The sequence below is a fragment of the Diprion similis genome, chromosome 2 (assembly GCF_021155765.1).
Source record: "Diprion similis isolate iyDipSimi1 chromosome 2, iyDipSimi1.1, whole genome shotgun sequence".
NCBI classification, from domain to species: domain Eukaryota; kingdom Metazoa; phylum Arthropoda; class Insecta; order Hymenoptera; family Diprionidae; genus Diprion; species Diprion similis.
In genome coordinates this window covers 21,449,534-21,470,702 of record NC_060106.1, presented here as the reverse complement: position 1 = coordinate 21,470,702, position 21,169 = coordinate 21,449,534, and the positions used below count along the sequence as shown (strand labels likewise).

The following is a 21,169-nucleotide window of genomic DNA, read 5'->3' as shown; positions in this document are numbered from 1 at the left end:
TTTTCTGTACAATTCAAAACGATACGTGAACTACTGTGAGAGCTTTACAGCAGCCGACAAATTTCGACAAAAACTGATATTATTGGCGTTTTCCGTTAGACCCAGCCAATATCGTTACACTATTGTATCACACTGTGCCGAGCTGTCACAGCTTGCTGGAAATCTTTTGTTTTTGGTAATTTTCACACGGAAATTCCAACCTTTACATGATTCTAACCTTAAAATCACAGCTGTCATGAAACGTTTTTATCCGAAACATGGAATAAAAACGATTTTATTGACTGAATGGCCGGCTCCGATGACTGCCATGATGAGTTTCACCGTCTTTCGATTGGTGGACAATTCGAATTGGACATAACGCGGCATTCGTCTCTCTTCCGAATGAATCGTGAGGCGGCACCAGAGCCAGGAATAGAAAATGGCCGGCGGCGCGCCGTGATAATTTGTGTATTGTCAAAGAGTCCTGTCAAGACGTTGTGTTTATTTACTCAAAATACGGAATAAATTTTCACTCAAATGGACTTCCACGTTCCGATTTACGCTTGGTATGTATCGGAGCGTTGCATTGTTCGTAGCACAAGTGGTGAAAAATGGTTGAACAACGAGTGTGAGAAAGCAGCAATACCCCTTGTCAATACACGGCTTTCCCTGGCAACAAGACGGCACACGGCTGTCTGCCATCGTCCGTTACTTATTTCCCAACTTTCTCAAATAATTCATGTCCACATATAATGGTCTGAACAAGCAGAGAATTATAGCTTCGGTTTGTGAACTCCGATTTAAAATTTAACAGCAAGATGACCTTTGCTTTTAGAAAATGTGTAAACCTTTTATCATGCTGCAATGGATAATATCTTAATCTATCTTTATATTCTTTTATTAAAACTTCATGTAAATGTTGAAACAATCGTCAAATTGCAACAGCTTCCTATCGCCGTTAATCTAACTCGAACATTGAGGAAAAATGTACTCTAGAGCTGTAATTTAACTAAAACACTGATGCCGTGGCAGAAATTTATAAATAGTAGTTAACCAGAACGATTATTTCTCAGTTCTGTCTTCAGAGATGATTATCAATGTATATTTAAACTGTTAAACTATGAAAGGAATAATTTGTTCCAGATCATAAGCTTTACACACCTTCCAAGGCGCAAGTGGAGGGCATAGAGATGGATAAACGTCCCGAAAGTCTAGCTCCTTTCTCCTCTGGTGAGTTGTTTCTAATGGTACCATCCATTTTGAATTGCTTTTGTCTTCCTTGAAATGCTATTGCAATTCATTAACCGAGTAACTACGATTTTCAAATAGCCAGTCTGCTAGCTACTCAAGCTTGTTTGTCACTTTTCTTGGAAGAAAATAAACTGTTTATTGACTCATGCAATGTGGTTAGCACCATTTGAGTTTCTGAGAGTATATAGTAAACTGTTTCTTTCAACTCTAAGTCAGATTTGAGTAAACGATTCCTGCAGAATAATTGGTAAGACAAACCATTGCAATTGTTTACATCTATGTGGTATAAGTTGGGCAAGTTTTATATAGCAAGTATATAAATATTTCGATCAGTACCTCAGTCGGATTGATGGCCGTTCGACTGCAACCTTGAATACAAATCCAATGATTAGAGAAAGTATTTTGTGAATGAAACACATCTTGCGCATCATATGCATTGAGCCTGTATCAGGATTACAGATACATGCAAATGCTGGTTATACTGGGAAGCAGAGAATAACTCAAGTTACTTTTTGCGTTAAATATTTTATACGATCACCAGTTTTGGTAAAAAATTTCATTTCTATGAAAATCAGCATATAATGTTTTAACGCCATTTTGCTGTGAAAAAATAACGTTAATTGCCACAAGTTTTATACTAATGATTGTAATATCGTCGAAATTCTATCGCATGGAAATCGGTCATTCTAAAATTGCGCGAACGTTGCAGCAGCGATTTTAGTGACACATCATATTTCACCTCTAATATCTCTCTCTCTCTCTCTCTCTACATATGCTGCCGGTATATTATACGAACAAATCGTATATTTTAAAAATGATCCATTTTCCAAGTATTTACAATCTCAAGCTTCCGCGCACGTTACATAGGAGATTTAATCTAGTTCTCTTGGTTTATACGTATTATCGTGTGATCATATTGCAGCGGAAGGAAACGTGGATTGTTTCCTATTTGCATGTATCAGCTTCTTATATACCCCAGTTTGGTTGATGGTAAACAACCTGTGGTTAAGATTACAATTTTGTTAACGCTCTTGTTGAAACTGTAGCGTTTGGTGTTTGGTCTATAACACGGGTTTTCTATGTTACCCAATAATTGGCTACTGCATGATGTCGTCGCAAAATGCGTTCTACACGAGTCAATGTTATTCTTTGTTGTAGTGTCGTAGTTTCGGCGGTCCGCAACGCCATTTTCAATTTTTATCTTAAAATTCGAAAATTTTTACGAATGTTTGAAATAATTTTTTACACCCACTGACTTTCCTGTGTTCATCTTTCGTGGTATCCTCGAATAGCGTAAACCGTATGTATTGACAAAACTATAAATGGAAAGCAGCCCGACTTTTCGCCGCAGAATCCGGCTGGATTTCGTTCACAAAATGAACAAATGTGCAGGACCTATTAAAACTCTCTCTGATACGCGCGATTTCGTCAAATTTGCGATAATGGATTACTTTCGAAAAACATTGCTTAAAATCCATGCCATGAGCTGCAACAAAATCCAATTACGGCATACACAAATTATGTATATAATTATATATATATATACTATACGGATGCCTACACGTATACACAGTTTTCTGCTAATTCTGTATCGCCAACTCCGTTCTCCTGACAGTGCAGATCTGATCCCCCACTCACCTTCCCCCGCACCTTCAACCATTCGGATGAGCATGCGAATTAAGGATGATACGAGATAAGAAAAGTATACACGATTATACGCGGAGAGAGAAAATCTGAAATGTTGCTGTTGTGCACCGTTTGCGATTGTAGTTTCACCCCAATCAGCGAAAAATTATAAAGATGAACGCCGTTTACCTATATATACATACGCTATACGAGCTGGTATAATTATACTGCATCGAATTTACCCTGTAATAACAAGTAAAACTTCGTATATTACCCTGCCAACTGACGATATACCATACTATACAGAAAAGTCATCAGGCTGAAGTTAGCAACGTTAACGTAGCGAAATATCTGGCCAAAAAATCATAATTATCGGGCAATTTAAAAACGACTTTCAACGAGTTGGCTTTTTAAAATTAAAGTATATTTTGTTTCTTCAATCGAACTGTCGTAACGAAAGATTGTGGAAAAAAGCACTATTTTCTTAATTTTACAATGATTTAAAAGGATGTAACGTTACTAACTTCAATATGATCCAAGTAGCGATCTTTCTTTAAACACGCATCGTTACAGTATACATATAACCTCACCAATTTCACCCTCGTGAAATATTTCGACCTTGATTGTCGTCGAATGTTGAGATTGCAGGTATCAGGTGGTACGTATGTCGTGTACTACATACATCAGTGGAATGCTGCGATGCGTGTACGCGGGCATCACGACGATATTATACACATGCAGAGGCTGCTCGGAGGGGTTGTTGAGGGGAGGTAGATAAAAGGTGGGGTCGTTCGTACGGGGCTCGCGGGGGCTGCTCGAGCTCGCGGATCAATTCCCGCTGGCGAGTTACGGGAAAAGCAACAGTCAGTCAGTCATTCGGTATTGGGTCGGTGGAGGTGGAGGTGGAGGTGGTTGGTCGTCGGTCGTCGGTCGTCTCCTTTAACTCGGAAACAAGTTGCCGCGTTTTCCACCCTCTAGCTCGTAGCCGATTGCCGACGTACCCAAACGGCCGGGAAACATGTCGAGGAGAAACCGATGATGTTGAGGTGAAATACCACGTTCCCTGGATTACCGTCAGCGAGTTCTTCCGCCTTCTTCACACTATCCAGCAATGCCGGTGCGTCCGTAAAAAATCTAAATTCGGCAGGTTTGATGTCCTTCGAATTTTCATTCTTTTCTTTCTTTCTCAAATATATACAGTCGAAAACGATAGGTAGATTAAAATCATGCCTGCAGTGCCGAGGACAGAGCAGATCACAACAATGTCGATTCTGCGATCAGTGTGTTAATTCGATGAGTCAGGATGAGAGGAGAAATGCATATATGTATGTATATAAGTAAATGTTATGTTTTACCGATTATTTTCAACGTGGACGTTAGAAGGGCTTCGTAATTCCTGATCGGACTTTTTACGACTTCTGCCGTCTCTCGGGGCATTTAGGCATACATACACACAGTGTACGATTTTCCTCGTTTCGCGTGAGCCGCGGTATTGAACGCGACCGCAGTTATCATCGCTATCGGTACATATTATTATAAAAATTTAATACCACCTTGATGGTTTTTCGCGAAGTAGTGACCTCGTCGGAAATCCTCCCTTCTCTTCTTCATGCTTCTGTATCCTCGCCCTCGTTCGATAAGACGTTGATCTTACAATTAATGACTAACGTGGAATGTAAAAATGTGTATGACAGACTTTCTGTCGCCTTGGTTCCCGATCACCTGAAAAAATCTAAACGCTATATTATTCGCTATTCCTTGGCATGCCGATTTTACACTTTTAAACTAAGCTCGCTGTTTCCAACCAACCGAGAGTTCCGTATTTCTGAGTGACGAATCTTTGCCGTTGCAAAGTCAATACAACAAATATTCATTTCGTATTATTACGACAAAGCTTCTATGACGTAATTAATCGTATCTATATTTACTTATAACGCTGAATATGCTGAACGGAATTCTTATGGATATTTTGGTAATTCGATGCTATGTGCAAACAAGATACTCGACTTAATACGAGTATGTTCGCCAAAAGACAGTGGAAATTGAAGCGGGTTATCAACGCTGCTCAATGTTTCCTCCAGCTTCACAAGACAGGTATAAATATTATGAATATGTAGTGTTTAATCATATGGCACGTAAAGTATACGAGTCTTTTCTTAACGTATCTATACACATATAATACAGATTCGCACTACAGCCCAGGAAACACAGCTTTTAAACCTACATTTTCATTTAACGCGAGGCTTACGATGGCAAGAGGGGATAGTTAAGAACCTCTAAATTGTTCACGAATCAAGGATCTTCGTTTGGGAGATTTGAGAGGATTCCCATAAAATACGTGTCATAAATTTTCAATTTTCTAATTACCCTGGGGTGGGGCGGTGATATTCCAGAAATTATTACAGCTGCAGCAGGTACTTGTAATCACCTTTTTACCCCTACGTGAAAGAAATCTTAGATCTTTGATTTCGTTCAGCGAAATCTTAGATGCTTCACATGGCAGGCCACGTGTGCGACAATGTGCATGTAAGAATATACGGAGAATGAAATAAAATAAAACGAATGCAATTTTGTCTTGGTACATCGGGTGAAAGAGAACAATGATACAGTATGGCAGAGAGTAATCTCTGTGGAGACAGAAAATGCAACCGTGAGCGTCGAAACTTTTCCTGATTTATCGCCTGGGGCCGATTGATTGATTCTCTCTCTCTTTCTCTGTGTCTCTCTCGTCTTTGTACAGAAAATTATTTGACCTGGTTCCTATTCAATCTGCGTGCCATTATTATGCGATATGTATAGTATATGTGTTCAGATTGCCGTCTCTTTGACTTTGGACCACGAAACGTCGCAAGGAGGGTTCTGGCAAGGAGAGAGAAGAGAGAGAGAGAGAGAAAGAGAGAGATGGGATTTGTTCCTATTGTTCTCCGTTTCTCCTCGTTATCAGTTTTCCTATATCATGGAGTACAGAAAGTAGGGGTATTAGGTATTGTCCCTACTTACATACCTACTTACAACGTATCAATACCTGTCTGTAACTTGATGATAACCATTGTTTCACACAAGGAGTGACGAAATCCGTTCGATCATAATCATGGTGATGCAATGGTGAATTTACTCCAGAGATCATCGGGTAACATCGTCTATCAATTGATCTTTTGGATCTCTGAAAATGCAACGAGAGTTTGAGTCTTTTATGGGAAGATATGCGATGTGATTTTTCACTACAGACTTTCTCATAACGTCGACTGGATATGGAAAAAAATATCCGTATTCATTTAGCAATATTTTTTCGCAGAACGGAATTAAATATTTGAATATTAAAACAAAAACCTTAGACCTTCTATTTTTTATTATCTTTATACTGATTGTTACATCCAACTTTGTAGGTACTAAATTCATCCGATCTTACTACTTTGAAGGCCTACTTGGTTATTCTGATAAAATTCACCAATATTATATGTTCATTACTACAATCAATCGATCAGTTACTTTTCAGAATTGAGAAACTCTGGTAGTAGGTGTGAAGAAAGAAGAAAAAAAAAAGAACATTGCAGATTTGAATGCAACAATTCTATATATCGTTACCAAGAATAACTTGAATCACGAGGTCGAATGAGTTACTAAATAAGAATTCTGAACATTCTTAAAATTGTTTGCGAAATTCTATCAATGCCAGATAAACAATTTGTGAGGTGAAAATGAGGGATCAATTGTGTATCTTTTGCAGACGAATGTCCGAACAGCGGAGAGGACAGCGACGAGGATGTAATAACGGATTACCTGAGTTCCGCAAATCCCAACGATAGCCGAGTAGCCAGAGGAACAGACGACGAGTTGGATGGTTTGACGCTTGACGGAGGTGCCTCAGAGTCCGAGTATACGAAGGACGGGTCTTCTGTCATTGTAATGTCGGACAGGGGTTTCGACCAGCTCAAGCAGCATCCTGGAGGAATCGGTGCACAGCTACGCTCTGCGGGGCCGCTGGTACCGATAATCAGTGTGACTCCCCATTCTCCAGGATTTGCAAAGCACTATCCTGTTCTTGGTAAGTTTTACGTAGAATGTAATACGGTTGAAAATTGACAACACTGACCATGTTGGTATAATCATGATTCGCAGATGACAACCTTCGTCAACTACACGAAATACATGAAAGCATTCAGCGAATGCGGGATTTGACGCTGACCACCACCGGTCACAATGCTCGCTCTCGCCTCCATCGTCATCACACGCAAAGGCTCAGTTCTTCTTGTCCCTCGCTTTGCCCTCTCAATCCCGTCCCTCTCCGTACTCATGAGCATCAAGATACCAGCTCTGACCCCGACTTGTTAGTCGACGGTTCGGCCAACAGTTCGCCCACCCATTTCCCCTCATCTAATCGCCACTTGCCTCATGGCAGTCAAGGAGTCGACAGACGACGAAGTTGGACCGATCTTGAGGATTCGAGACGAGGGTCTCGCCACTCTGGACAGGACCATCACCTTCACCTACAAACCCGAACGATGGTCAGTCTCCTTCAATCTATTATTGCTATTACCTTTGTTATTAACTATTTTTCTCATTATGAATTCATATAATTTACCTGGTCTTTTTCTGTCAGGATGAAACAAACGTGTTGAACGTTTTTTCGTTTCAGCGTCAGCGGAGTATAAGCCTCAGTAGCTTGGAGAGTGAACTAGATTTAGATTTGGATAGTAAGCCTCACCCCACCGGAACGGTACCCGGAAGCAAGGCGTCTAGATCTCAAGCCAGTACTCATTCACTTAACGAAGCAGATCTTATTCAGGTATATTGTTTATAAACGATGTTAATCCGATACGGAAATTCTCTATTTTTTGAAATTTGAATACTCGGAAAACTAATGGGAACATCAACTCATCTTGTGATATTTCTAGGGTGACTTCCAGAAGATCGTTGCAAAGAGAGAGAGGCTCGGTGAGAGCGGAGGCCTGATGCCTGGAATTACTGGCTCTCGTCTACCATTGCAGAAATCCATTTCAACACCCTCAATTGTCACCCCCCCTGTCCACACACACCTTACGGACTCTGGGACTCGAACTACTCCTCTGCTTACCGCGTAAGTAATCCCTACAACAGGGTAGAGATACTGAGAGCTAGGAAGTGGGTCAACCACAACCCTCTAATTGCAGGCACATATTTAAAGATTTTTAAACTTGCTTTTTACTTGTGGTTTTTCCTGTTACTTGGATAATTATTTATCAGGTCCCCGTGCGGCTGTGGCTTACATTGGAGACTGCAGTCTAGATTTTAGTTTTTGGCTATATTCTTGAATACAATGTTTTTAAACTTTATAGTAGATGCATTATTTGAATTCTGCATCAATTATTGAAATTCTTGATCTAACTCGGACACAGTGGAAATTTAGATAACACACTTTACTCGATTACTTTGGATTCTGGACCAATTTGCATACTGAAAATCAAGCACAGCCCTCGTATTAATGCTGCAAAGATGAAAATCCTTAAATTTTTATTACCATTTGAACGAGTTAAATCTTGACTGCTTAATCATAATGCTATTTTTTATTCATTTTGCATCTCGCATTTGTTCCAAATTTCACATTAAATATCAAATTGCATGGCTACACATTTTTAATAAACCTCCTCTTCGCTAGATCTTTGCCATAGTTTCATTAAACCACTGTTTGGCAGAGCTGTAGCTAAAGTCTCCGCAATAAAGAAGAAATTACTGAACTATTTCCTGCTACAATCTTCAAAATTTGAGGTGGACTTTAGCTCCAAGCTCTTTGGTCTTGCCATTTGTGTTACGTGCTTGAAAGTTAAACCGCGAATATAGTATTCTACATGGGCCGGGACGTCATGACAGAGGCAGTGGAAGCGAGACAGAAACTGAGGATCTTATTCCACAACGGAGCCACGGATTTCACGAAGATTTGGCCAGAGAAGGTACACCCAATGCTCAAGCCTCCTTTTACGAGCTGCTTCCCGAGTAAGTATTTTATTCGCGTTAGGCATTTTGCAATTTAATTATTATTTGCTGGCACTGTGAATCTGTTCCCATAGTAGGCAGCTATTCCCGTGTAAAGAATATCATTATTCCCCGGTCTGTAAATATACGAGTAAAGACTCACTCTTTCGTATTAATTGCACCTTGGAAGCACGTTGAGATAACACATGCACACGAATTTTGGAAAATAGCAGGATTATGTTTTCTTTACTCTAAACCAAACTCTGTGACTAAGAGTTACATTATCTTTCTATTATAGTGGAGTTGCGGATGACGATAATCATTCGGAGAAGACACGCCGGAAGCGAGGCTCTCTATTCTTCCGCAAGAAGAAGGTAAGTTTTTTGCTTTTTATTCATTCGTCACGCAATCGGAACAACTGCCGTAGTCGACATTTTTACTATATATATAAATCATGTTGTCGAAGGATAAAAGCGGCAAAAAAGCAAACCAAAGTCACCAGCACCAGTGGGTGACGTTAGCTGCAGCCAGTCATCAAAGTGGGGCGACGTGTGATTTTTGCACCAAGCAGCTGGTGGCGAACAAGCCAGCTCTACACTGTGAAAGTCAGTTTTTTTCATCAAATTGTTCAACCAATAGTTGATTTAAACAAAATTCATTGCTAATATTCACTCTCCACTGTTAGTTATCTATGAAGTGATGCTTGTCACAAATGATTTCAAAAGTCAAGTTTACCATGAAATTTTGCATACTATACTTATCTGAATTCTAAACTGGGAAAATTGTAGATTGCGGAGTCACGGTCCATCAGAGCCAAGGATGCAAGGATCAGCTGACGTTGGAGTGTGTCAAGCACAAACAAAATTCATCAAAATCGGGATCCAAGTCCGTGTCTGGCACTCCAGCAGCAACCAACAACACTAAGAGAGGGTCGACGTCTTCATTACCTCCTCCTTTATCGACGAACAGCGGGAGGTATGTGAAATTACTCATAAATATTTTTTTTTTCCATGGTTCGCCGTTAGTTGCTGCATTGGTTCTGGTTTTACAGCTTCAGATTAGGCCGCACGTCATTACATTCCCAGGCTTTAAGTATTCCGCGGGCATGAATTCTGAGCTATCACGTTCATGAACAGAGTAACACATAATTCCAATTTGCGTTCGAGGTTTTGTTCCTTTCTTTTTCTTTTTGTTTTCAAATAATAGCGTAAAAAAATATATATTTGCTCAGCCAACGCTTGTTCACCTTTATACACATATTATGAAGGAGCATGTGAATATATGCTAAGCATCGCAAAACAATGGATTTTTATCAATCTGTGGGAATCTTAATCATAACACTATAAAAGTTGAGTATTAAAACTGCCACACCGAGACTCAGTTTACTCATCTGATTTAAAGCAAATTTATTTGCAGCTTCAGTATATTACGCACTACTTGCGTCCATTGTCCAAGCAATGGTAGCTCTTAGTTGGCAATGACGCTTACAATTTAGGAATGCTGAACAAGTCGTTCTTGCTTTACGATACGCTTGGATCTAATCAATTGCGGTAAAGGCAAGTATATCTGGCATGCCTGGACTCAGGATTGAGGATTTCATGGTCGTTCTAAATATATGTCTATATCTCAGTGTTTGTTAATTAAACAGCAGCGGAAACTTTTTGTGGAGCGTGTCGGAATTATAACATGGCGATTGAAAGGCGTAGAAATAGAAAGTTGTAACAGCGATAATAAAATGTTTATAAATGAGCCGAAATATTGTATTCCCGTTTTCTACAACAGATTGCAGAGGGGAAGCTAAGAAAATTGAATTGCACAAAAATGGTAGCTACAACTTTTCTACTTTGCATTCTTTACATTAGATTTGCATCAACGCATCACTACATATGATCTAGAAGTAAAGAACACCTGCTAGTGGATCTAGTTTTACCCATCAAATTAGTTTTTATTTAGTTTTTCCCATAACTATGCTGCGGCACCATTATTTTTACAAAGATCGGAACAAGCTGTTAGATTCGATAGTATTAATATATTTGTTCAGCTAAGAAAGCTACAGAAAAGAGAAAAGACGGAGAAGAAACAGATTAGAGATATATTGGTGTTGAATGCAAATGGTAAAGAAATGGGAGGGAGGAGGAGTGACAGCGTGAATTTAAATGGCGCTAATGCAGTGTGTGCTTTTTCCTTCCCCCGTGCATTCCTTCCCGTGCAACTGCAACAAACCAATTGGAATTTAATGGTACTGATTGATCGACGATAAAAGGGAGATTAGCAACAAGAAAACCGCAACGGGATACAGTCCTTGGCGGCGAGTCGCCACCAAGCTAGGAGTCAAGTAAGTCTCGGATATCTGACATCTATCCTAATCCTACACCTGTACCTGCCAAACTCGCCGCCACGTTTCTTCGTCCCGTCATCCGTCCGTTTGTTTATTCGTTGGTTATCTTTGTTGCTGTTGTACCGTAATCACAACACTGTGTACAATGATGATCCTGATGACTTTCACCTATCTAAGGATTCGTTGACTCTGCACTATGCATGATTGTTATTTTAGTTGGTAAGATCAAGCGAAATATCTTTCATCATGGTGCCCATTGAATGCTAAAATGCTGCCAATATGTGCGAGTTAAGCAACATTCCAAAGGATGTATCATTAATATTTTACATTCGAAACATCCAAGGAAATGGAAAAGTATATGTAAACCTTTGTTGCACATTAAGAAAGTTTAAACTCTTTTTGTTCCTACTCTACTCGCAAAGTGTTGAAAAAGTGAATATCAACGCCTTGTGCTTCTAAAACCGCTTGCTTCTCCCATCATTTCCATTTGCTCATCGTTTTTGATCACTTCTTCGTCCACATCGATCTTATGTACATACCTATCTACTGTAGTCAGTACTAGCGTTATTGCAAAACTGCAGTAACGAATTGAACATATTGAATCAGTTTGGTTATCCGCAACGCACGTCTGTTCTTTCTCTCTCTCTTGGTCTCTTTTCAGTATTTGTCAATACAACAAAAACGTCCACAAGATGCTACCAGCTCCGATCATGTCAACTGTGTTCTCTGTTACTTTTAAGTATTGGACCTGCCATGCCTGACACCATCTTAGAAAATGCTGTAACAACATTATGGCATAGGGATTTATACAGTGCCCAATACCTTTCGAAACTTCCAAATTCAATGTTAAGTTTCATTGAGAACATGAAAGAAAAAAATACGAGTTATAGAATTGCAAAATGGAATAATATTTATAGATCGTAATTGCTATGGTGTAGTGTATTAATAGACATACCGTTTATTAGATTCTGCGTTTTGCTCTGGTTCAGTATTTTTGAAAAATCCTTTGGAATTAAATACTCTGGTGAGGTGTTTATAATTCAGACTAGACACTCAATAGTGTCTCCGTGATTTGCAAAGGTTCATGCCAATCATTATTCGGCTACGCCGTAGACACGTAAGGAATTGGTGTAGGAAATTGAGTTAATCTTTTTTTTTTAAAACAAAAAGAACTCTAACTCTTTTTATTGCAGTCAAACGATCAATGAGGAAAGAGACGGGGATAGCACTGGACACCATCGCGAAGCGCCAAGGTAAGTTGAGTTGCAAAAAAAAGTATAAAAAACCCGGTACGACATGTTACGCGATATGTGAGTCTGCGATTTCACCCAAAAGCATAGTTGAGATCTGAAGCAATAGTTATGTTTCATTTTTGAAAACATACTGAGGAAGCTCTCAGGGTGTGGACGTCTAAATATAAACGAAACCTCAGTCAAGTTTTCCCATATTCTTTTCCCACACACTCCGCAGCATGACAAGTCGCTACGAGTACTTGAATTTTCTGCTTATCGAATGCTAGTAATAGATTATCGCTTTATTCTGATCTAGTCCTTTCTGTGTCATATGCTCTCATATTTGTTCGTTATCCGATTTTATATAACGTCGCTGTTCATATATTACAGTATGGTTGAAAGGGGTAATCCCCACGATTTTATGTATTGTATTTAAACTTTCTTAAAAATATTTTTCAAATTAATAAACTGAATGAATATATGCCATATTTCATGGCTCAACTCTTCATGAGAAATTGATCTACAGGGAAGTACTTATCAAAAAATCATACTAATCACCTTCGCTGTTCTTATGGCCTTAAAGTATGTCATGAATAATTTGACTCATTTGGTTTCCAGTAACTGGGAAGAACACGAGTTTGGCGAAGAGAGTCATCAGTTTAACGTCGGTGATTTGGAGGGACTGGACCCTGAGTTGGGCTTGGGCAAAGAGGAACCCGATTCATGGACTGCAGCTGTGGGGCGCAACGTAGCCAGGGGTCTTGTAAATAGCTGTGAGCGTGAAGTTAAACGACAGGAGCACATATACGAGTTTGTCTTGACCGAGAAACATCACTGCCTTGTTTTACTGGCTATGGAGCGAATATTCGCCGATGGCCTTAGACGTCATTTTGGCCTACCACCTACAGATCTCGAACGAATGTTTCCTCGGCTAAGAGATCTTACAGACATTCATCTGAAGTTTCTATTAAAGCTGAGGAGACGCCAACAGTCTAACTCCGTTGTGCCAACTATAGCGGACATTTTGATCGAACAGTTTTCCGGGGGTAACGCCACGTCAATGAAAAGTGCGTATGGTGATTTTTGTAGCCGTCACCGTGAAGCAGTTAATGCTTACAAATACTATTATCGCAACGAGCCCAGATTCGTCCGCTTCGTACGGCATTGTCAGGTGAGCAAAACTGGGAAACGTTTGAACAATAGTTTGACTTTGACGATTTTTGCCGACTTGCGAAAAGAAATCGCCTTATCTGCCTTTCTTTATTTCATTAGATGACTTTTCATTAACTTTTGAAGTTTCAATATCTAGGCCATGTAAATCTTTCCAAACAAAGTTTCATTTACATCGAGATAATGGTACTGAAATTAGAACCAATTATCGACAGGCAAATCCTCTCTTGAAGAAGAAAGGAATTCCAGAGTGCATTCTCTTCGTCACTCAACGTTTGACAAAATACCCGCTGCTCGTTGAACCTCTGATCAAGACAGGGGTTGCATCCCACGAAGTCGAAGATCTACGCCAAGCATTGCTCCTCGTCAAACAAATTTTGGGGGATGTCGATGCCCAAGTTGCCGACAAGGAGCGAGCTGATCGAAAGCTAGAGATCTATCACAGGTAAGGTATTCACTAATTAATTGTTTGATGAATAAATGAAATTTATTGCTCCGAGGCCAATTGAATCGATATTTTTTTTACAAATTTGATTTCAAATAATGTGACTCTGCTGATAATCTTCTAGTACAAATAACGTACCTTCAAAGTCTAAAAACCTCAGAAGAAAATTTATTGAATTCAACTGCCACACTATGTTTGCAAATTCCAATTTCCCACAATATTTGACAATTTCTAAAGAACGCTTCTCATGTTCGTTGGGTACAGTTTTGGGCTAGATTTGAAAAAAAATTGTTAAACCTACCCATTTATTTACATGTCAATATAGAGATAGTTTTTTACATTTGACAGAATCGAGGCCAAGTCTTTTGCCACGCATCGAGGTATGAAGTTCAAAAAGTCGGATGTACTGGGAAGCAACCGTACCCTCAAATTTGAGGGTACAGCGTTCTTGATGCAAGGTCGTAGCAAAATGGCACCTGTGGTTGTTGTCGTTCTATCGGATGTATTATTCTTTCTTGCTGAAACAAGAGATCAGAAATATGCATTCTTTGCACCAGATAACAAAGCTGGAGTTGTCTCACTTCAGAAATTACTTGTGAGAGAAAAAGCTGGACAAGAATCCAGAGGTATCTATGAATCCAAATATATTACTGGTAGTACAAGAATGTATTGTTTATCGGATCATTTGTTTATTTAAGCAGTCGCGGCTGCAAATTGGTTATCATACAATTAATCGCAATTCATCTTCCAGGCATATATTTGATAAGCAGTAACCCCTCGGATCCAGAAATGTTTGAACTGAAAGTGCAAAAGCCGAAAGACAAACAGCTCTGGATACAGGCAATAAGAGCCGCAGTTGAAACCTGTCCGCAGGATTTAGAAAACGAAAACGACGAATTGGGTAACAACGGAGAAAACGAGCATAGGGATAACCGTTCTTCATCTGTATCAACAATATCCGCCGAAGAGAGACAGCGTATTGTCGACGCGAAACAGTCACATATACGCGACATTGTCGGTATGTACATTCATCCGATTGTACTTATAATTGTCTGTATAAACAGAGCAATTTTACCAGTGAAAAAAAGAGCAATAGAATTCAATTCACATAATAGTAGTAAAAGTCTTAATCTTGATATATTTGTGGATAAAACTTGATACGCAGATAAATGTTATTATTTGACAACTTTGAGTTGAAAAATATGCCAGTCATAAAAATCTGATTATATCCATTTGTAGATGAACTGCGCAAAAAAGATGTAGAACAAGCCGCGTTACTCGAAGAGAAGATGGGATTGCAATTGAGACTTCGATCTGCTACCGGTGTGTGGAACACAAATGAAAGTGACAACGAACGAGAGAGTCGAGAAGACAGAGAGTTGCCCGACTGCAGTAAATTAGTGCCAGATTACAAACGACTTGTGCATGCTGACATAGGTTTAGTCTGGAACGAGGTAAGATGGTGTTTTTGTTTAAATCAATTTATTTATTTCTTTCCGTAGTGAATGCTGAAACAGCGACTCAATAAAAAAAAATTAATGTTACAGGCTGTGGTTGCTGTTCAGAAGGCGATGCGACTTGCCAGTTCATTGTCATTTAGTACAGGAAGTGCAACTCTTTCACGGAGTTTAAGCTCTGCCGGTGAACGGCATAGTGAAGCCTATGTGCCGCCAGCACTGTGTGTACCTAGACGTGCGGAAACGTTTGCTGGGTTTGATCACAATAAGGTAATTACTAGTACATTGTATAACAAGGAGGCAAAGACCGTTGCCTCTATGTTATACACGATACATGTTATATAACAAGAGTATGTTACGCAGTTTTTCGTGCAGCACCAAATTGAGGTTAGGGTCGCGAAATGTGAGATCAGTTCGCTGTGTTTGTCGCGTCAGCGCCTGAGAGCCGTACAGAAATGACCAACTTTGACTCCCAGGAGTCAAAAGCGGTTGTTTCAGTACTCCGCGCATGCGCAATTCGCAGACTCACTCGACCGGCGTAGAAACGGGTACTTTGTGTACCGAAAACACCTAAGAAAAACCGCGTGAAACATACTCGCGTTATATAAAATAAATTAGTTCGTCTTACCATATAACGTGAAAGTTCGTCGATATCATCATGTAATATTTTTTTACATTCATATCGAAAAATCTTGTTATTGACACTTTGAAATTCTCCAGAGTAATGGAATTTTATTATTTCAGGAGCGTTCCCCGTGGCGCGACAACGCAACTTTGAACTCTGTCATTCCTCCGATGAAGATTGGTCATTTATTAAATGAATTGGGGGAAGGAAAAGAGGATGAAGAAGCAGACACTGAGGCCGATGGAAATCGAGATCAACAATTAGCTGCCGTTCAATTGTCACACTACGTTTACAGGCTCTTTTGTATAGTCGCGATTCAAATGACGACGATCAACAGTCTGCAAGCACAGCTGGCAGCTTGTAAAGACGGAAGTGGAAAGTCGACAAATAACAGGCCAAACCCTAATCGGCAACTCGAAGAGCTACGTAATCTGCAGGATCAACTTAGCCGTGAAAAGGCAGCGTGGCGTGCGTCAACTCAACAGGAGCGTACCCAAATGGACGAAGAGAGGGCCCAAATCTCAAGGCTGCGGGATCAAGTTACGGCCGACCAGCGTGATGTCACGCAACAACGCGATCAGTTGTATCGACGAATCGAAGCGTTACAGAGGCAAGGCGTTTCTCTGGTTACACCGGCTGCAACCGGAGCTGCACCTGCACACGGGAGCCAAAGTACGGACACACTGCCATCGCGGAAAAGTCAGGACAACAAACGTATACCATTGAATTTGATCAGTGCTACTAACCAACAGAAAGTTCAGAGCAGCCTTCCTCCAGTCAAACAACAGCTGCCTTTGAAGCTGGCCAGTGGCAGCAACAACAATAATTCTAGGTAATTCTCGCTGAAAACTTGAATCTGAGTTCAAAAAAGGTTAGTCATTTCATAACAATTCATGCTTTAATGTGTACAAATATTGATGACAGAAGCTCGGGCATTATGGCCAATAACAGCCCGGATCGTCACTCAAGAGCTGGTAGCAGTCCAGCAATCGTGACAAGCTCATCGTTTTCATCACCCGACCTCAGTAGCAGCAATAGTTCTAGCAATGTTAACACCAATACGCAGACTCGATTACGAGCAACTCGTTCGCCTCCTGAACAGCAGCATCACCACCACTACCAACAGCAGCAGCAGCAGCAGTCACAACAATCACAACAACAACAACATCAACAGCAAAGGACGGAACAACCCCTAGAAGAAGAAGTTATATTTTTCTGACGGCTCTTTAGATTCGGGCGCAAACATCATCGGCCACCACGTGCGCCGGCCTCGCCTCCTGCTATCATTTCTACAATTCCGGCGAGTACACCGACTCCTTCACGAAGCCAACAAAGGCAATCACAACCCCCAAGAAGTCGAGTCAAATCATTTTGACTCTTTAGTTGAGACACCCTTTCCTCGTACCTCTCCCAACTTTTCTCGAGGTGAATCCAGGTATGACAGGTGTCCCACTAATAAAGTTATAAAACCGTTCTGGATTTTTAATCCGAGTGTTAATTAGTCGCAGATTTTATATGCAGGTACATTGAACCAATATCTAATGAACAAACTGCCGGGTTATTAATAGAAGTTGTTGGTCAGTGAAAGATGATAAAGGGAAAGAATTTTATTAACGCCAGCAGGGACGTGGAGAATACAGATCTTAAATGTATCGTTCTGAGATACATTGCAACAATCTTGAAAAGAAGTTTAGCTCTCAATGTCCTACTGAGGTGAGATGACAAATTGGAGGCAAAACAATGTTCTGTTCTATAGATCGGGTATTTAATATTGACAACGATATTTGAGGTAATGAATAACGGTGGCAATGTTCAAACGGAACGGCCACTGATCGTTGTATTCTTCCAGAAAAAAGTATTACGGGTCGAAAAATTTTAAATTATCGGCCAATCTTGTTGACTCTTCGTTCGTTATATACTTATTATTATGTCGACTGACGGTTCTAGACAAGGTTTTAGACGAATCTTTTAAGCAAATACCTGTTGTCATTTGCTAGTATTAGATAAACATTAAACATATTACGATTATATACTTAAATACACACACACACATATATATATATATATATATATAAATATATATATATATATATAAATATATATATATATATACATATTATATATATTCTTATGGTAGGTATTCTTATACCGTAACGTTTAAATATTTTAATAGATTATAAGACTTCTAGAGGCAGATTTGTTATGCCTCGCATTGGTCCGCGTTTGTTTCTTTATACGACTCAGAAACGGAAAACTACCACGCGAGTGCCAATTGATCGCAGCATGCCAATTTCTAGCTATTAAAGTTATGTCTACTAATAATGAACGTGAAATTGGATCTTTTTTCGATATATTTTCTTGCTGCATTTTATATCCTATATGTATAACTTAAAAAAGTATTAGCGTACACAACGTACAAACGTTACGCATTTATTTTATAAATGACTACTTCCATCATTAACAAACATTCCCTTTTTACTAACTAATGAAACATACATTCTTTCATTTCTCTTTCATCATTTTCACTTGTTTACTAACTTTTCGATGATGAGTATTATTGTTATGAAAATGGAATCATTCCTTCGCTACTCGTTATAATAAAAAAAAAAAAATTATTATATAAACAAAATTGAAACTAAGGTTCGATGAAACGGTTTGTGGTAACTTATGTCCTGTTACTGTTCTCAGGCTTATTTGCCAAAGAGAATGTTCTTCGTTAGTGATATAAAAGTGTTGTTCGATCAATTCATTCCAGACAGATGAATGAATGGACTTATTCGTGGATAAGCGAATCCCAATTTGTAAATATTATGACAAATCCTTGAAAAATTTTCGAAAAGCCAAATATTTATCGGTATTTATTTTACTCCAGGTAATCGAAACTCGTTGAAATGTTTTGGCAACATCTTTCTGGAATATGAGTGAAACAGTCGATCAACCTGGTTTAAATATTATCAAGTGGCTGTTAACGGAAATGTTGACTGTAGCTACTAACTGTTGATTGATCGGCGTTACACTGCATCAGATAATTATTATTGATAGGATAAGACAAAGAAACTTAAGTAATATTAGCAACTATCTCTTCTCAATCAATCGTGGTGACAATAGACTGTAAAGGTATGATTGTATCAGGCGCAATGTCTAGAATACTACAAGTGTACAAGTGTAATTCAATGTTGGATAATTTTGGTCATGCAGGTTTATACGGAGTGTTAATACAACTAATAATTGTTAGCTGGTAGCAACGTAGTTGAGTTTAGAACTATGACGTTTAATATCATGACAATGGCTATGCAATATCAGGGTGTTCAGTGATCGGGAAAGTTTGAATTCCCTCAGAATTCCAGGTTTAACAGATCATAACTTTGACCCATTTCCAGATTAAAGAATCGTGTTTCATAGTCATTACCCAAGTGAAATAAACTTTTCTTTTCTTTCGACCAAAAAAATTTCATGCACGCTGTATTATACGTTCTTACAGTAAAATACCCTTGGTATATTCGAATTCTGATATGGTACAAAGCAGGAAATGTAAAAAGGTATTGACGGTAAAGATTCACTAAAAACAAGACCAATGTTACGTGAAAAAGATTCCGCTAAATTAAATGTTGTCGAGTTCCATAAATTACATTTGTAATTAATGAAACAATTGGACCGATAAGTTTTGAACAACAGCCACGATATCTAGAAATGGACAGATATAAAAAAACCTAAGAATTTGCTGTTTTTTGAAGTCTAACGTAGAAACTAACAAAAACGAAACAAAACACCGAATGAAGTATCTATTCTACCGTTTTGACAAAACGAATGGTAGATTAAATGAAGAAAAAGTAAGAAAATACAGAAATCATGAGCAATTTCCAAGACAACTAACGCACAAGTAATATAAATTTCTTCCGAAATTCGACAAGTCCAGTCAGTTTCAGTTATTTTAAAAAATATTCTGATGTTGTTCTGTAAAATCGAAGCCTGAGAGATTTTCAATTTCCGCATGTTTTCAAACCTGCTCAACATCCTGAATTTATATGCATACCGAGACTGGGGCTTAGCCATTTCAGTTGATCAAGAATATCTAAACCGAAAAATCCTTCACAGAGTTAGCATTCACAATTGATTTACACTGATCCATGAAGCAACCAAAGTGCAATAAATATTGCTTATGGAGTGAGAATTCATACAATCAACAATCGCATTCAAAGTTCAATTCTTTTTAAGTATCTGGCTTAACAGTCTGTATTTTTCAATAATGATATTTGATAATTTGTCTAGAGACAATTGATGCCAGAAGTTAAGATGTGGTAGTTTCGTTTTCCAACTTATCTAGTAGTTTGGTATGGAATCTCAATAATTTTCCACAGTAATCGAGGAGGGCGAGAGAAAAAGAACGTGTCAGTTTATTAAAATATAATCGCGGAATTCAACAATGAATTGATTACAATTATTTGATGGCAATCATAACTAACATTACACTGGTCAAAAAGATATATGCTTCGAGGTGGCTTGAGTATTTATTTTACTTGCCTTAGTATAATGTCGCTAATTGCCATCAACATGCAAAATGAACGCTCTTCATATAATCTTGAAATATGGGACCTACTTCTTAATATTTTGTTGATGGAGCTAAGAATATGTGTTGAAAAATAATCCGCGAATTAAGCAATTTTCGGAGCTGAAACTACCTCTCAAACATATTAGTTTTCTTTTTTAATCGTGTTTTCACTCAAGTTTCGAGTCATAAGCAAAGAATTGAAAACTCTCTGTTATTGGAGTAGTCCTTTCCCCTGCTGACACTGTTCGATACCAGCTAATCTTTTACACATATTCTCTTTTTGCTCTTCTTTGTAGCATATAAGAACGTGGCACTATGTTTTGGCAATTTGCGAACCGTTTTTTTGTTTTGCGAACAGCGTGGAATCTATTTTTGAACTCTCCGTATTCTCATTCATCGAACAGCTTGTAATTGTTGTATAGTCAACATTTTCTCTGGACAATAGCGAAAGAATATTTTGGGCGCAAATGAAGTAGTGTAAGTGGGCTCAACACCCAAAACTTGACAAATAAGATATATCGTTTTCATCTAACTTGCATGCAAATTAT

At 38.9% G+C, this 21,169-nt stretch overlaps 1 protein-coding gene and 1 long non-coding RNA gene across 3 annotated transcripts; both read left to right on the top strand.

Moving 5' to 3' along the window:
* The first annotated feature begins 416 nt into the window (after positions 1-416).
* On the top strand, positions 417-17,558 carry LOC124414211 (rho guanine nucleotide exchange factor 28). 2 transcript variants are annotated; one of them, XM_046895198.1, is made up of 20 exons: positions 417-545; positions 1,131-1,209; positions 6,584-6,901; positions 6,976-7,361; positions 7,457-7,642; positions 7,752-7,933; positions 8,674-8,826; positions 9,104-9,179; positions 9,272-9,410; positions 9,594-9,780; positions 11,069-11,140; positions 12,337-12,396; positions 12,994-13,546; positions 13,761-13,990; positions 14,339-14,616; positions 14,742-15,008; positions 15,230-15,444; positions 15,538-15,717; positions 16,192-16,904; positions 16,997-17,558. In XM_046895198.1, the coding sequence occupies exons 2-20, from the start codon at positions 1,170-1,172 to the stop codon at positions 17,289-17,291; spliced, it is 4,530 nt and encodes a 1,509-aa protein (XP_046751154.1). In that variant the 5' UTR covers positions 417-545; positions 1,131-1,169; the 3' UTR covers positions 17,292-17,558. The 2 variants fall into 2 exon arrangements, with proteins under 2 accessions (XP_046751154.1, XP_046751147.1); XM_046895191.1 differs by lacking the exons at positions 417-545; positions 1,131-1,209 and adding an exon at positions 4,673-4,950.
* Positions 17,559-18,162: 604 nt separating this feature from the next.
* On the top strand, positions 18,163-20,259 carry LOC124415265. The gene is made up of 2 exons (XR_006930247.1): positions 18,163-19,733; positions 19,771-20,259. It is a non-coding gene; the product is annotated as an uncharacterized LOC124415265 (long non-coding RNA).
* Positions 20,260-21,169: the final 910 nt, after the last annotated feature.

Excerpts from the sequence above, each read along its gene's own strand:
- LOC124414211 (XM_046895191.1), top strand. The coding sequence starts at position 4,842 with ATGTGCAAACAAGATACTCGACTTAATACGAGTATGTTCGCCAAAAGA. Across the intron at positions 4,951-6,583 it reads CCTCCAGCTTCACAAGACAG|ACGAATGTCCGAACAGCGGA; the intron begins GTATAAATATTA and ends TATCTTTTGCAG. Across the intron at positions 12,397-12,993 it reads CACCATCGCGAAGCGCCAAG|TAACTGGGAAGAACACGAGT; the intron begins GTAAGTTGAGTT and ends TTTGGTTTCCAG.